The 17,451-nt window shown below is 42.9% G+C and overlaps 1 protein-coding gene across 1 annotated transcript in view; it reads left to right on the top strand.

Moving 5' to 3' along the window:
* RFX2 (regulatory factor X2) overlaps positions 1 to 17,451 on the top strand; it is a 111,866-nt gene that overhangs the window by 49,833 nt on the left and 44,582 nt on the right. The window contains exons 2-5 of the mRNA XM_003797985.3: positions 5,369 to 5,466; positions 8,407 to 8,496; positions 11,255 to 11,334; positions 13,445 to 13,706. Coding sequence (XP_003798033.1) covers positions 5,377 to 5,466; positions 8,407 to 8,496; positions 11,255 to 11,334; positions 13,445 to 13,706 — 522 coding nt within the window. The 5' untranslated portion in view covers positions 5,369 to 5,376. The remainder of the gene's footprint in view (positions 1 to 5,368; positions 5,467 to 8,406; positions 8,497 to 11,254; positions 11,335 to 13,444; positions 13,707 to 17,451) is intronic.

Here is a 17,451-nt window from a genome sequence, read left to right as displayed (position 1 = left end):
GGGCCCGGGCTGGATTCGAACCCGCCACCTTAGGTGTATGTGGCTGGCACCTTAGCCGCTTGAGCCACAGGCGCCAAACCTATTTAGCCTTTTTGTAGCTATCTTATTGATCCCTAATTTATTCCATTGTGGTCAAAGTACAAACATGCTCTGTATAATTTCATTCTTTTTAAAGGTACTGAGACTTGTCTTACAGCCCAGAATATGACCTATGGTAGTGAATATTCTATATGAATTTGCAGAGAATGCAAGTTTTGAATGTAGTTTTTCATAAATGTCAATTAGATCAATGTGGTGATAGTATAATTCAGATATTCTACATCCTTACTGAAATTTTTGTTTAGTTCTTCTATCAAAATTAGTGAATGAAGGATATTTAAAATCTCCAACTATGTCTGTTTCTTCCTTTAGTTCTGCTAATTTTTTTCTTTATGTATTTTGAAGCTGTATTGCTAGCTACATACACATCTATAAAGATTTTATCATCCTGATAAATTGATAATTTTATCATGATGACACTTTATCTCTTGTCAGTGTCTCTATTAATCTCTATGGATATATCTTGTCTTGAAGTCTATTTTTTCTGATTATTATGGCCACCCGTATTTCTTAAGGTTAGAGTTTGTATGATGTACCTACTTGCAACCTATGTGCCCCTTTACTTTTAAAGAGGATTTCTTTTGGGGAGCATATAATGGGAACTTATTTGTTATCCAAAGTGACCATTTCTGCCTTTTCACTCAGTGTTTATTCTGTTTACATTTAATATAATTATTATTATATCTCATTTCAGGAAAGCCATTTGCCTCTAGCTTTCTATTTATTTCATCTGTTTTTTGTTTCTTGCCTTTTGGGGGGGATAATTAAGTATGTTTAGTAGGATTTCATTTGATTCTTCTATTAGTTTTTTTAGCTATACCTTTTTGTATTTTTTTTCTTCTTGGTTGCTTTAAAGGTTATAATATGCATCATTATGCATCACAATTTGCATAGAGTTCATTTGTTAATACTTCATGTAAAATACAAGAAGCTTACATGTATTATTATACTCAGTTTGCCCTATCCTTTGTGCTATTATTGTGATATAGATCACATCTACTTGTTATAAGCCCCACAATAGTGTTATAAAGTATTTTGTTAAATAAATGTATGTATTTTGAAGAAATTAAGAGAGGAAAAGAAAAAATACAGCCTTTTAAAATTACTTATGTATTTATCATTTTGAGTGATGTTTACTCCTTCTAATAAATCTAATTTTACCATATGATATGATTTGTCCTTTATCCTAAAGAAATTTCTTTAGTATTCCTCCTAGTGTAGGCAGCAAAATTCATCAGGTTTTGTTTATCTGAAAATACCTTTCCTTCACCTTTATTTTTAAAGAATAATTTTGCTGGATATAGAATTCCAGGTTGAGGAGAGCGCCTATGGCTCAAGGAGTGGGGTGCCAGCCCCATATACCAGGGATGGCGGGCTCAAGCCCGGCCCCGGCCAAAACTGAAGGAAAAAAAAAAAAAAGAGTTCTAGGTTGACAGGTATTTTTCCTCCCAGCATCCTGAAGATTCCATTGTTTTCTTGTTGCCATTATTACTGATGAGAAGTCAGTATCTGCATCATTTTTCTCCTGAATATAACAGGTAGTTTTTCTCTGTTTTTAAATTTTTCTCTTTATTTCTTTTATTTTATTTAATTTAACCATAGCATACCTAAGTTTTCTTTGCATTTATCCTTCTAGGGTTCGTTGAACTTCTTGGACTTCTGAATTGGTATCTATCACCAAATTTAAGAGGTATTCAGCCATTCTTCAGTATTTTTTTTCTCTTTCATTCTCTCCTTTTCTTCTAGAACTCCAGTTACATACAGAGGTTACCAAAAATGTATATACATTTTAAGAAAGGAAAAAACTGTATTAAAATTGTAATATTCAATATATACCAGTAACTAAAGATGAATGTAAGTCATGTTTGACTTCTGCAATTACAAGAGTGCTCAAACATGACGAGTATTACAGTTTTGATACATTTTTCTTTCTCGAAATATGTATTAAAAATGTGTATAATTTTTTTAACAACTTCTGTATATGTTAGACTGCTTGTTCTATTCATGTGTCTTAATTTTTTTTCCTCTTGTTTCTTCAGATTGGGTAAATTCTATTTATTTACCTTCAAATTCAGACTCTTCTGCTCTCATCAGCTGTTTAAGTGCCTCTAGTAAAGTTTTCTTTTCAGGTATTCTACTTTCGACTTCAGAATTTTTATTTGGTTCATTTTTTTAGAGTCAGGGTCTTGCTCTGTCACTTGTGCTATAGTGCAGTGGTGTGATTTTAGGTAACCACTGTGACCTTGAAATTCTGGGATTAAGTGATCCTCCCACCTCAGCCTCTTGAGTAGCTAAGACCACAGCTATGTACCATTCCCAGCTAATGTTTAAAAAAAAATTTTAAAGATGGGATCTCACTATGTTGCTCATGCTGGTCTTAAACTCTTAAGCTTAAGCAATTCTTCTGCCTGAGTCTCCCAAGCATGAGCCACTGGGCCTGGCCCAGTTCGGTTCTTTCTTATGGTTTCTGTTTCTTGGCTGATATTTCTGTATGTTCATTTATGATGTATATTCCTTCCTTTAAGTTCTTGAACATATTTTTAGTAGCTACTTTGGTTCTTGTCTACTATCTGTATCATCTGGATTACCTTGGGCTTGGTTGTAATTGACTCCTTTTTTTTTTTTTTCTTGAGTTCCAGTTACTTTCCTGCTTTTTCTCATAGTTTATGATTTTTACTGGGTCCTGGACATCATGAATGATAAGTTGTATAGTATCTGGATTCTGCTGAATTCCCTTGAAGGAAGCTGACTTAACTAGATTCAAACTTTCTCTCCTACAGTGGCCAGCAGTTGAAATCTTTGCTCAGTTTTTTCATCTTTGAGCTACTGTTTTTTCCCTAAGATCTCTGGTATCTCCCCCCCTCCTGTGTGGTATAATCAGCTGGCTAAAGATTTGGCTGAATTTAATAGGCAGATTTGGGGACTTGCTCCTTTTGTGGCTCTCACTCTTCCAGAATTCACCTCACCCCAAGCATTAAGACCTCTGTTCTCTGACACTTTAGGACAACTAGCCTGATGTTTTCTACTGCCCAGGCATTTGTGGACTGGGCGTGCCCCTCGCAAAAAACCACAGACTCTCTAGTCTGACATGTAAACGGTACGTGTTAAATAATGTGTTAAAGCAGGAAAACAGATTATGTGAAAACTCCTGTAATATGGAGTCACTTGCATTCTAGAAGGTGTGTCCTGGCCATAGTGAGCAGAGCATGGTCTCACCACTTACCCTAGCACTCTAACCAGCTCTCCTTATTTAAATAAGGTCTGGCCTTTGCAGCAAAATTATTTCCACCTGTGGAACAAGGAACTGGTCTTAGTCGAGTCAGCTTTTTCACTTTCTCAAGGGCAGATTCTTTTCTAGAGGAGGTTTATTCAAAATATTTCCTCCTAGTATACCTGATGTTACCCACTTCTTGGCTTCAGATGGGAAAAATTTGGTGTGTGGTATGCAAGTAACTGATGTAAACATTTAGAGAAAACTGTAAATACAGGTTCGATTAAGCTTGATTAAACAACTTCCAGCAGAAAAATTCCAAAGGTTAGTTCTGTTAAGAAGAGAGAAAAAGTTGGAGACCCAGAAAATACACAATTGGAAATTCATAATCTTTTAAAGAAATTGTTGGTGTCCTGCTAAGGGAGACTTTAATGCCCCCAGCCAATTGCCATGGGGCTCTGGTGCCATCTAGTGGCAAGAGCTGAGTCAGTCTCACACAGAACTGAAAAATGCTCAGGCCCCAGGCACTTGGGAGGGCAGGTAGGGGGAATTAGGGAACAGTCCCTGGGCAACACAGCAAGAGCCCATCTCCACAATAAATAAATAACTGTGAGGACTGTTTGACTTTTAGCATTTTGACATAATTAATTTGTATCATCTGCCACTTTTTTTCTGATTTTAACAGAGTCTTTTCATATAGAATTTTAAAACTACCTATTTGAAAGATGTACGAATCTGACAGGAAAAAAAATATACTTTGTGTTTTCCTGTGGGCATAGATCACCATAAACAGGCAGTTTTTATTTACTGCCAAAATTCCTGAGGACTTTTATTTAGCTCAGGATAAAATGTGCCTTTTTTCTTGCTTCCTCCATAGATCAGTTTTTTTGTCCCTAGGACAGTGGTTCTCAAGTTGTTCCTCACAGGATAGACATTAGGCAATATCTGAAGACATTGTGGTTGTTATGACCTGGGGAGGGAGTGCTGCTCACATCAAGTAGGTGGAGGCCAGTGATGCTCCTCGACACCCTGCAGTGCCCAGGATGCCCACCCCACTACAACAAAGTGCTGCAGTGGGGAACCCTACCTTAGGATTTCTCCAATTAGAGTATTTGTTTGTTTGTTTGTTTGAGATAGAGTCTCACTATGTTACCCTCAGTGAAGTGCTGTGGCATCACAGCTCACAGCAACCTCCAACTCTTGGGCTTAAGTGATTCTCTTGCCTTAGCCTCTCAAGTAACTGGGACTACAGGTGCCCGCCACAACATCTGGCCATTTTTCTGTTGCAGTTGTCATTGTTGTTCAGCTGACCTGCCTGCCTTGGTGTATGTGGCCAATGTCATAGCCACTGTGCTATGGGCTCTGAGCCCAATTGTAGTTTGAGGTATAGTAGCTCCCCAAATGGCAGTCATCTACCAAGAGCTTTCAAATTGCTGGATAAATGAAATTGAGCCCTTCAAAATAGTTCTTGTCCCCAGCCTTCTGCTGGAGAATTCTGGCAGTTATATGGTAACACAGAGCTAGCTCTATTTTGGTTTGGGTTGTTTTTTTTGAGTCAGGATCTTGCTCTGTCTCCTGGGCTGGAGTACACTGTTGTAGTCATAAAGCTCACTGCAGCCCCAAACTCCTGGGCTCAGGCGATCCTCCTGCCTCAGCTCTCCCAAGTAGCTGGACTACAGTCCTATGCCACCACACTTAGCTAATTTTTAAAATTTTTGTAGAGATGAGGTCTCACTATGTTCCCAGGCTGATTTCAAACTCCTGGGCTCAAGTGATCCTCCCACCTCGGCCTCCCAAAGTGCAGGGATTATAGGCATGATCCAATAGACCTGGCTTGTTTTGGTTTTGTATTTTGAAAAACAATCCCTGCTCTTCTCTCCATCTATGGAACACTTGTGCAAAGGTTTTCCCCCTTCCTTACCCTGTCCTACCAGAGTCTCTGCGTTTCTACTTTGAAGAATGTAGGAAGTTACTGCTTCCCCTTCTTGAACTTGTAAGTTGCCTCCTTGGGCTTCATGTTCACAACCCTTGCCCACCAATCTCTCCCTACCTCTCTAGAACTGAGCATGCAGAATTCAGAGAGTGGATCGGAGTCTCCAGCTTCCGTGGCTCTGCGTCCGTCAGCAGCAGCCCAGCCCGTGCCAGCCTCCCCACAGGTAACACCTGCCTTGGGACAGGAGGGCAACCATAGTGCGGATGTGTTTCCTATGGGTTTGAAGACTACTTGGATCAAATCTGTATTTTTCTGAATGGACTTCTCAGCCCCAAGACTACTTCTATAGAAATAGGGACCCCTTTCTTCATGCCTAATAATTAGGCATGTTCACTTTTTGTGAAAAAGGTCCCATTGGGGTGGCGCCTGTGGCTCAAAGGAGTAGGGCACTGGCCCCATATGCCAGAGGTGGCAGGTTCAAACTCAGCCCTGGCCAAAAACTGCAAAAAAAAAAAAAAAAAGAAAAGAAAAGAAAAAGGTTCCACCTGGGAGATGATATGAACTGAAAAATAAACCACTACCCCAAATCCCACTTAGTCTCTTCTTATTTTCAATGAAATTTTTTTGTACCTTGGAGGTTATGGTGAGCTGGCCATAACCAGCTTTATACTTTAACCTGGCACAGAGTGAGACCCCATCTCAAAAAAAGGGGAGGGAGTAAGGAAGGAAGGAGAGAGGGAAGGGGAGAGAGAGAATCTGTAAAGTACACATGAACACAAAGTGAGTGGCAGAGGCCATATGGAAGAGACCTGGGCTCAAGACACCTGGGCTCAAGTGATCCTCCAGCCTCAGCCTCCTGAATAGCTGAGGCTACAGGCATATACCACTATGCCTACCTGTGACCATGTGATCACCCTCGATTTAGAATCTACAAAAGGAACACAGCAAAAAGAAATTATTAAAGTGGAAGGAAAATTCAACAAAAACAAAAAGGCAGACAGCAAAACAGTTTATTTGATATGGAACAGCGGTTCTCAACCTGTGGGTCGCAATCCCTTTGGACTGTATTAAAGGGTCGCAGCACTGGGAAGGTTGAGAACCACTGATTTAGAAAGTGTGGTTGGATATCTTTAGCTTTTATTTCTTACAAATATTGGGGGGCAGTCTCAGAAGCACAGCACATCTGAGGTGCCAAGAAAGCATAATCAGATGCCATTGTCCTGCCAGTAGATTGTGACCTAATTGGTTTGCTCCTTGCTCACTTGAATTTATTCAAGAGGGGTTAGCCCTCCCACCCCTTACTGCCTCAGGTCCTTACTGCAAGCCCCTCGCACTCATTGGGCCTGGCCTGACTGGACTTTAGCAGCAGCCTCAGTGGACAGGTCTTAGTGTCACTGTCACAGCTTGAAATGTGGCCTGTGTGCTGAAGGAACTGGACTTGACAATTTATGTAAATCTCACTGACTTTAAATTTAAACACAGCTGCTGCTAGTAGCTACTGTATTGGGTGGCTCAGTGCTCGGAGAGTATAAATGGAAATGTTTAATATTCTTTTTTATTTAACTGAAGTAAAATTCAGGTAACATAAAATCAATCATTTTAAAGTGTACAATTCAGTGGTGTTTAGTACATTCACAACGTTGTGCAGCCATCACCTCTGTCTAGTTCTAGAACTGTTCATCTCCCCCAAATAAAACCATGTCTCCATTAGTGGTCACTCCCCAGCCCCTCCCCACCCCTTGCACCTACAAATCCACTGTCTGTCTCTGCGGATCTGCCTGTTCTGGACATTGCATGTAAATGGAGTCACACACTGTGTGTCCTTCCGTGTCAGCACCTCCTTCCTTGTCATGGCTGAGTGACATTCCCATGTGAGGATGGACCACAGTGGGTTTATCTACTCATGCCATTGGTATTTGTCTCATCTGTGTTCTTTTTGTCTTTGGTTGTGAGCTCACAGATGCCATGTCCCTTTGAATGCGCCTGGTACGCAGCACCCAGTTTAGCTGGATCCTAAATGGCCCTTAGGGGTGTCCTTTTTCTTTTCTTTTTTCTTTTTTTTTTTTTTTTTGCAGAGACAGTGTCCCACTTTATTGCCCTCGGTAGAGTGCCATGGTGTCACAGCTCACAGCAACCTCCAGCTCCTGGGCTTAGGCAATTCTCTTGCCTCAGCCTCCTGAGTAGTTGGAACTATAGGCACCTGCCAGAACACCTGGCTATTTTTTTGTTGCAGTGTGGCCGGGGCCAGGTTTGAACCCGCCAGCGCCCTACCCACTGAGCCACAGGCGCTGCCCAGGGATGTCCCTTTTAGTACCTCCTTCGTCTTATAGCTCCATTCCTGAGACACTAACCCAGCACCTCTCAGTCACCACAGCCCAAGACATTCAGTGTCCTTGTCAGAGAATCACCACATGGCAGTTGATGACTTCTAAAACCCAGCTCTAAATAAACATGCAAAACACTCCTATTTCCTGTTTTCATAGCTCTCTGTGGCCAATCAGGTGCTGGGAGCAAAATAGCAAAGCCACAGCTGTGGAGACTGGACTTAGGAGGCCAGAAAGCAGTGGAGGCAGAGAGGGGGCCCATATGCAGGATTCCTAGCTCCAGGCCTGGCTGTACAGTTCAGTACTCCAGGGCCTTACATATTACTTGGCCACTCTGGGCTTCGTTTTTTTCTCTTATATAAAATAAGGAGAAGTCCAGTTTGTACAGCAAAGCTCTGGAGGGCCACAAAGTACTCTCCTAGAGCATTGGTGTAGATGGCTGTCTGAAGGGTCCCTCTCTTCCCTCAGCAGTCCCCTCTGTACCAGGGATAGACAGCATCACCTCACCACAGACTCTAGATCCTAGAGACAACACTGTTTGGGTCCAAATAGAGGCACATGCTTCTGTGTGTGTGTCTGTGTATACACGCATATGTATGTACCCATGCCCACAAGTCTGTGCATGTGTGTGTACATGAGGGTGAATGTCTATGCACGCTTGTGTATGTATGTGCGGTGTTAGTGTGCCTGCAGTGTGTCTGCCCAAGTCAGCGTGAGTGCCCTGCCCCACTCGTCTTAATCCTGCCTGTTTAGATGAAGCAGGCAAACAGCCTCCTATATACTCTATTTGGCACTGACCTCTGACTAGTCTAACTGCCCTCCTCTCCCTTCTCTTTTAGAGGGTGTTGGTCCAGGCAGCCAGCTCTGCCCCCAAAGGGGCCCAGATGCAGCCCATTTCTCTCCCCAGAGTTCAGCAGGTGCCACAGCAGGTAACAATAGTGCCACAGCACCAGCCACACCACAACACGGTTAGCACTTGGCAATCCAGAACAGTGTCTGACCTATGCATCCTTTTCATGGGCTAGATTAAGTTTCTTAGCCAGAAGGCTCTTCCAGAAGCTATGTGATTTTTTAAAAATTCATTTACTATAGATAGATACAAGCCAGGAAAGCTGGTGTTCCTTCTTTTATTTTTAAATTCTGCCAGCATTTGGGAAGTGAGAGAATGCCCAGTGCCTACAGGTAGAGCTGAAGTAGAAATGCAGACAGAAAGGAAGGGTTCCAAGGCCAGGCATAGTGGCTCACGCCTACAATCTCAGTGCTTTGGGAGGCCAAGATGGTAGGATCATTTGAGGCCAGGAGTTCGAGACTAGCCTGGGCAACATAGCAAGATCCTATCTCTGCAAAACATTTTTATTTAAAAAGTAGTCAGAAATAGTGGCATGTGCCTATAGTCCCAGCTACTGGGGAGGCTGAGGCTGGAGGATCACTTGATCTGGGAAGTTTGAGGTTACAGTGAGCTAGGATGACACCATGCACTCCAGCCTGGAAGACAGAGCAAAAGCCCTCCATGTCTTAAAAAAAAAAAAAAAAAAAGGAAACAAAGCATTCCTGTGTGGAGGAACCAAGCACCTCCTGGAGAGGAAGACTCATCTGCATGCAAGTGCTGTACCCTCAGATGAGCGTGTGACAGAGGAGATGCCGCTCATAGATTGAACTATCTATTTGAAAGCACAGCTCACCACCTAAATAGTAACACAGATCATATCTCAGGGATAGTTAGTGGATCTAGAAGGGCAAATCTTTCCTTTTCCTTTTCCTTTTTTTTTGACAGTCTCACTCTGTTGCCCTCAGTAGAGTACCTTGGCATCTCAGCTCATAGCAACCTCCAAGTCTTGGGCTCAAGTGATCCTCTTGCCTCAGCCTCCCAAGTAGCTGGGACTACAGGTACCCGCCACGATGCCTAGCTGTTTTTAATAGAGACAAAGTCTTGCTGGTGCTCAGGCTGGTCTCAGATGCCTGAGCTCAGGCAATCCACTCATGTCATCCTAGCTCATTGTAACCTCAAGCCTCACCCTCTCAGAGTGCCACAATTACAGGTGTATTGTAGCATGACTGACTCAGCAAACCATTTCTTTAAAAAGCCAAATAGTACTTTTTTTTTTTTTTTTTTTGGCTTTGTAGGCTAGGCAGTTTCTGAAACAACCACTGGATTCTACCACTGAAGAACAAAAGCAGCAGTGTAAACAAATGGTCTTGGCTGTGTACCAATAAAACGTTACTTACAAAAGCAGGCAGTTAGGTTAGAGTTTACCCACTCTGCTCTGAGTTAAAGTTAATTCAGACCCTAGAAAATGCACCTGCCTCTTCAAAGGTGTTCTGCTTAGATTAGTAGCATATCTATAGATGTTGTCAGGTGGCTATGTCCATGGGAATGGGGAAGGTTTATAGACCCAGGATGGACACAAGATCTTAGGGCAGTGGCTCCTATCTCTATAAAGATCCTCTTCAGGAATACCATCAAGAAGGGAAGATAGAGACCTATGTGTGATTCTAGAGGCTTCTCCAACTCAGGGCAACTCAAGCTTGCCAGGTAACTTCTGCATTTCACTCAGTTCCCTGGAGTTTGATGTTCAACTTCCACCCCTATGGATAGCATCCAGCACATGGGCTCTCCTGGAACTTGTTATTACGGGGTTGTGCATACCATGCTCAGTTGTCCTGGAGGTCCATGCAGGTCAGCCCCATCCTGCAGCTTCAGGCAAAGGCTTCAGAAAAAGGGCATCACAAGACCCAACTCAGCCCAACACAGTGGCCCTCCATCTTCTCACTCGACAATTATGTTGACCTGGGCACCCATTAAGATGCCCTCCTTGGCTCGGCACCTGTGGCTCAAGGGGCTAAGGCACCAGCCACATACACCTAAGGTGGTGGGTTCGAATCCATCCTGGGCCTGCCAAACAACAATGACGGCTGCAACCAAAAAATAGCCAGGCACTGTGGCAGGTGCCTGTACTCCCAGCTACTTAGGAGGCAGAGGCAGGAGACTCGCTTGAGCCCGGGAGTTGGAGATTGCTGTGAGCTGTGATGCCATGGCACTCTCCCCAGGGGGACAGCTTGAGGCTCTGTCTCAAAAAAAAAAAAAAGATGCCTTCCTTGGTGAGAGTTTATAGAGTTCCACGTGCAAAGTGCTGGATAGGGCATGGGGTGGGCACTGGGGTCCTCCCATCACCCCATCTTTCCAGGTGTGTTGCTCCTTCCCACTCTGCCCAGATGTCAGAGCCTCTCTCTCCTCTCAGTCAGGGAGGGTAGCAGGTAGAATGTCATCAGCTTGAGCCATCTGCCCATACCAGGAACTGTCCAACGTCCCAAGGCTGGAGCTTTGTTCACGACTTTGGCTTCCACCACTCTGGACAGAAGCCGTGCTGCTGTGTATACAGATTAGGGGCCACTGATCTCACTTCCCTGGAGCACCACAGCAGAAGTGAGCCCAGACTCAGAAACCACAGCAGAACTCTGAAGATCTGCAGCACATCTGTGAGCCGTTTGGGCCCCTTGAGGATCTGTTGTCCTTTTATTACTGTCTTTACTGGCGTTTTTCTAGGAGTGCTGACTGTGGGAGGGGAAATTGTACTTGGTACTAAATATTCATAAAAGGTAGCAGAGGCCATTTTCAGCGTGAATGATCTGAAAATAATTGGCAAGAGAACTACTTGCCGTAACACAATTCATTTGGTGTTGTTGCAGGTTCAGCCCGTGCAGCACGTGTACCCTGCCCAGGTGCAGTACGTGGAGGGGGGAGATGCCGTCTACACGAACGGGACCATGTACGTGCATGTCCCTCAGAGACTACACCCAGAGCCTTCTCTCATGACGCTTCCTCCTTTTTTCCTCTGGGGATGTGTTTGAACAAATTTCTGTCCGTTATCTTTTCAGAGATGTGTTCACTAAATGCTATTAACATGGTACTAGGACATCACAACCCTGTAGAGAATTCCAAAATCACAGACCTTTGTATTTTTTTCTTTTACTTCTAGAAAAGGCAGTCTTTAAAAGAAAAAACTAAAAACTCATCCAACTTTTAGTTCTGATGTTTCAGTCTTTGCAGTCCCAAAACCTTTGCTACCTTTGTTAAACTCTAGCTTGTCATGATGTTGATAAAATTTGACTTTCCATTTCTCAAGAACCCCTGTGATGTTCTGCTCTCTGACTACATGATGCTTGGGGCAGAGAATTATGCATCTTCGTTGCAGTTCATTTTGCTTGAGACATGTTTATTTTTATTTTGACTCACTTCACAAGAGCAAGGGCTTGGTATGATTTCAGAGTTGTAGGACTTCCTAAAGTACCACATTGAAGACTATGAAGCACTAACATAAATGAGTGCATGTAAAACTAGGGAGTCAACACAGGCTCTGTAGGTTGTATTGAGGTCAGTACAGTTTTGATGTTATACTACAGTTATACAGGATGTCACCTTGGGAGACAAATAGCTGGCAGTACTCAAGTATAATTTAAAAATTCCATTTTCTGCTCAGCGCCTGTAACTCAGTGGTTGGGTCACCAGCCACATACACTGGGACTGGCAGGTGCAAACCCATCCCAGCCTGCTAAACAACAATGACAACTGCAACATAAAAAATAGTCAGGTGTTGTGGCAGGTGCCTGTAGTCCCAGCTACTTAGGAGGCTGAGGCAAGAGAATCACTTGAGCCTAGGAGTTTGAGATTGCTGTGAGCTATGACACCCCAGCACTCTACTGAGGACAATGAAGTGAGACTCTATCTCAAAAACAAAAAAATTTAAAAAATAAAAATTTTAGTTTCAACAGACATGGCTAATCCTTTAATCCAGGCATTAAAGGAATATTAGATCAATATGAATCCTTGGTGTCACTCAGAAATTCTTTTTCTTATACAATTTCATTCTTTTTAACTTACTGTTGAAATAATCGTAGGCCCACAGGAAGTTATAAAATTAGTACCCAGAGTCCCATGGACCCTTTCTCCTCCAGCTTGTCCCAGTGGTGACACTGTTTATTGACTGTGGAACAATCTTAAAACCTGGACCCTGACACTGGGGCAGTGCTGTTAGTGGGCCTGCTGTTAGTGGGCCTGCAGACCTCATTGTGTTTTACCATCTTTATGCATGTGCCTTTTTGTGTGTGCCTGTGTGTGCATACGTGTGTGTATATTTCTGTTCAGTTTTGTCACATGTAGATTTGTGTAACCACCACAGTAAGATATAAAACTGTTTCAGAATCTCCACAGAGGAATTCCCCCTGTGACTCATTTACCCATATAGAATTTTTAAATGATCTGTTTTCAGTTAGTCAGCCTGTCATCTGAATATTTCAGAGATGGCAGGTTTTTCAGTTTTGCGGGGTTTTTTGTTTTTTGCAGTTTTTGGCCAGGGCTGGGTTTGAACCCACCACCTCTAGTATATGGGGCTGGCACCCTACTCCTTTGAGCCACAGGCACCGCCCAGGGTTTTTCAATTTTTTTGAGACAGAGTCTCACTATGTCACCCTTGGTAGAGTGCTATGGCGTCACAGCTCACAGTAACCTCAAACTCTTGGGCTCAAGTGATTTTCTTGCCTCAGCCTCCCAAGCAGTTGAGACTACAGGTGCCTGCCACAACACCTGGCTATTTTTTTGTTGTAGTTGTCATTGTTGTTTGGCAGATCCAGGCTAGATTCGAACTCACCAGCTCCAGTGATGTGGCTGGTACCCTAAATGCTGAGCTACAGGCACAGAGCCAGAGATGGCAGTGTTGAACTTTGTTCTGTGTTTGAATTCCATATGCCATCTCCAGATTGCTCCATATGCCCGGTCTCATGGGACTCCAGTGTTTACCTGAAGTTTTGCTGGATTCCTTTGAAACTTGGATAAAGCACTTAAACCAGACAGGGTCTCAGGGTGACTTCTCTTTCTAACAGACGAACGGCCTATACCTACAACCCTGAGCCTCAGATGTACGCCCCCAGTAGCGCAGCTTCTTACTTCGAGGCCCCGGGTGGCACCCAGGTGACAGTGGCAGCCTCATCCCCACCCACGGTGCCCTCCCACAGCATGGTGGGCATCACCATGGATGTCGGGGGCAGCCCCCTCGTCTCCAGCGCAGGAGCCTATCTCATCCACGGGGGCATAGACGGCGCACGACATTCCCTGGCCCATACCTCCCGGTCATCACCAGCCACGGTATGTAGTGGGCTCCTGGGGGCCAACAGGGTAGACCATGTATAAGACTTTCAGCAACAGGGATGGTGAGTAAGAGGCAACCCAAAGACCTAGGGGGAACTGTCATCTGCTGTGGACCCAGGTGGCCTATATGGCAGTCCTGCCAGCCTCAGCTGGGCCCAGTGACCCTAGGCAGGTCTGTAGAGCTCTTTGAATTTCAGCTTACCATTGGTACAAAGAGGACGACAAGCCGTGCTCATAGGCCATGGTGAAGAGCAAGTAAGTAAAGCACCTCCCAACAAGTAGTGCTGCTGCTATTACTGTCATCACTGCTGTCATCACTGTTACTGTTATCAGAAGCTTAGATCAGTCCATCCCTCTGAAAACTGGACTGGCCCAAACAAGACAAAGTTTCCCTGCAGAACTCTACTGAATTCTTACTTCCATGTTCCTATGGAAAAAAATTATTTACCTGCTTTTAAAAAGCCTTTGCTTTTAAAACTCAGCTTTCCACATTTACCTTTGTTTCAGTTTTTTAATTAACACAGTGAAATTGACTTTTTGGTAGACATCCCTATGAGTTTGACACGTGTGGATTTGTGTAACCACCCCACAATCAGGACTCCCACAAAACCCCTACATGATATTTCTTGGCAGTCACAACCTCCCCCCACTGGTTACAGCCCCAATAATCCCACAGCTCCTAACCTGTTCCCTGGCACTGAGTCTTATCTTTATAGGCACATTGTAAACACAAAATCATACAGCAGACAACACTTTGAGATTGGCTTCTTTGACTCTATGTGATGCCTTTGAGATTTAATCAAGTTGCTTTCCATCAGCAGTTCTCAACCTGTGGGTTGCAATCCCTTTGTAACAATGAAAATACATCGCAGCATTAGGAAGGTGGAGAACAACTGCTGCGGATCAGAAGTTCGGTTCTTTTTTGTGGAGTGATATCCTACTGTGATACAGTTTGTTTATTCATTCACTAGTTGAGGACCATTTGGATGGTTTCCATTTGGGGGAAATTATGAATGAACTAACTCAAAGTAATCACATGCAGGTTTTTGTATGGACATGTATTTTTCTTTCTTTTGGGTAACTCTCTACAAAGGGAATTGTTTGCTCATAGATGTGTATGCTTAACTTATCAGAAACCACCTGAGAGTTTTCCCAAGTGGTTGTACCATTTTGCCTTCCCACCAGTAACACCTGAGATTTCCTGTTGATCCACTTCATCATCCAAACGTGGTGTTGTCAGTACTCCTTAATTTGGCCATTCTAACAGGCCTCTCTGTGGTTGTAACTTACTTTATACCTAATGATGGAAGGCAGATTTTCATGGGCTTTGTTTTTTCTTTGGTGAAAGACCACTTCAAGTCATTTTCTTATTTTTTTTTAACTGGGTTGGTTGTTTTTGACAACTTGAGTTTTAAGAATTCTTTATATTAATACATATACATTCTGGATAAAAGGGACACAAGTCCCCTTTCAGACGGGTGATTTGAAAATATTTTCTCCCATTCTGTAGTCTGTTTTGCATTCTCTAAAGAGTATCTTTTGTGGAGAAAAAAAACTTGTTTTAATTTTGATGACATCTAATTATCAATTTTTCTTTTTTGGCTTACACTTTTGATGCCAGGTCTAAGAATTCTGTCTGTATGTAGGTTTCCTGATTTCTTTCAAAAATTTGATTTACATTTAAATCTCTTGGTTATTGAGTTAATTTGAGTAGATAGAACGTTTAAGTTGAGGGTTTTATTTTTTATTTTCTCATATGAAACAAGTTGTTCTAACCTCATTTATTTATTTATTTATTTATTTTTGAGACGGAGCCTCAAGCTATCCCCCTGGGTAGAGTGCCATGGCATCACGCTCACAGCAACCTCCAACTCCTGGGCTCAAGTGAGTCTCCTGCCTCAGCCTCCCAAGTAGCTGGGACTACAGGCACCCGCCACAGCGCCTGGCCATTTTTTGGTTGCAGCCATGATTGTTGTTTGGCGGGCCCGGGCTGGGGATTCGAACCTGCCACCTTAGGTGTATGTGGCTGGCGCCTTAGCCGCTTGAGCCACAGGTGCCGAGCCTCATTTATTTAACCTCATTTATTAAACAGACTATCCCTTTTCCATGGGATTACTTTTGCACCTTTATTAAAATAATGGGCTGTATGTGTGTGGGTCAGTTTTAGGACATTGTATTCCATTCCATTGATCTGTGTGCTTATCCCTTTCTGAATAGCACAGTCTTAATTACTATGGCTTTATAGTAAGTCTTAAAATTGAGTAGACTATCTCCTATTTTTTTTCTTCTTCAGTATTATATTGGCTATTTATATAAATTTAATGTCCCTGTATAAGTTATCGGTCAATTTATCCCTGTCTACAAAAAAATCCTACTGAGATTTCTTTTATTAAATTGCATTGAATCAATTTGGGGAGAACTAACATCTTTACTGTGAACATGGTATGTTTTTCCCACTTATTTGGATTGCCTTTGATTTCTTTTATTAGCATTTTATAATTTTTAGCATACAACTCCTGGGCATGTTTTGTTAGCTTTATACTTAGGTATTTTGTGGGTTTAGAGCTATTATAAATTGTATTGCCTTGTTCCCAGTTTTAGGGGAAAAAAACTTCAGTCTTTCTTTGCAACTAGGATGTCAAAGGTGGACCTTCCCCTCTCTCTCTCTCCCGCCTCACTCTGCCTTCCTTCCCTGCTCTCTGCCTCTCAACCCCCACTTCTCCCCCTCGCTGTTCTCTACTCTCTCTCTTCTCTTCCCCACTCTCTCCTTATCTCTCTCCCCTCTTTTCTCTCCTCTTTTCTCTCCTCCTTGGTGTTGCTCTGCAGCCTCCCTCCCCCCACCAATAAAGACCTTTCATACAAAAAAAAAAGGTGGACTTTTCATAAATACACTTTTTCGGGCTGAGGTATTTCCTTTCTATTTCGAATTTTCTGTGAGTCTTTAAAATTCTTTTTCTTCATTGGTGTGATTATATATTTTTTCTTCTTTATAATATTAATATAATGGATTACATTGATTGATTTTCAATTACCCACCTTCTTGTTTTAGTGGTGGAGTTAATCTGGAAATAGAAGATAATGGTCTAGCTTTGTCCCTAGTTTTTTGTTTTTGTTTGGTCCCAGTGTGTTTCAGGGGTCACCTGATCTCAGTAGAAGAGGCCTCCTGAGTTTTACCTCTCTCTTCCCATGTCCAGAGGGATCCCAAAGAGCTGGCTCTGAAGACAGGCATGGAGCCCCTGTTCTTCCTCCCTCTTTTCTAGCAAGAAGTCACATGCTTTTTAGAGGCTGTGATGTTGTGGGGCGGCACTTGCTGCTCTGTCAGAGGTGTGTCTGCTTCTCCTACATCCCCACTCAGTGCCTCAGTGCTATCAGCATCCCAGGGTCTGGGTGGCTGCAGGAGGCCAGATACACCTGTCCCTTGAGGACCAGGTAGGTGGAACCAAGTTATAGATCAGAAAGCTTTCCTCACAGACAACACTAATTTTCAGGTTAGATCTTAGCAAACTGCATCCACTTATAATGGTAGAATATCTTAGGATGATCCATTACAAAGGTGCTGAGAAACAGCAGTGTTCTCTGGTTCAGAACCATCTTGTTGCAACCAAATATGCTACTTAGACCCTCAGCCACCAAGTTACTATGGCTGGCTGCTTTGGAAAAACCGGATTTCTTCACAGACACTGCCATGCTCCTTGGCGTGAGAAGTGTCTCTATCTTCGATGAGAATCTTTTTTTTTTTTTT

The sequence above is a fragment of the Otolemur garnettii genome, unplaced genomic scaffold (genome assembly GCF_000181295.1).
Source record: "Otolemur garnettii isolate 467f Iridium unplaced genomic scaffold, OtoGar3 scaffold00127, whole genome shotgun sequence".
Classification (NCBI taxonomy): domain Eukaryota; kingdom Metazoa; phylum Chordata; class Mammalia; order Primates; family Galagidae; genus Otolemur; species Otolemur garnettii.
The sequence above is the reverse complement of the archived record's forward strand: the minus strand, read 5'-3'. Positions and strand labels throughout refer to the sequence as shown.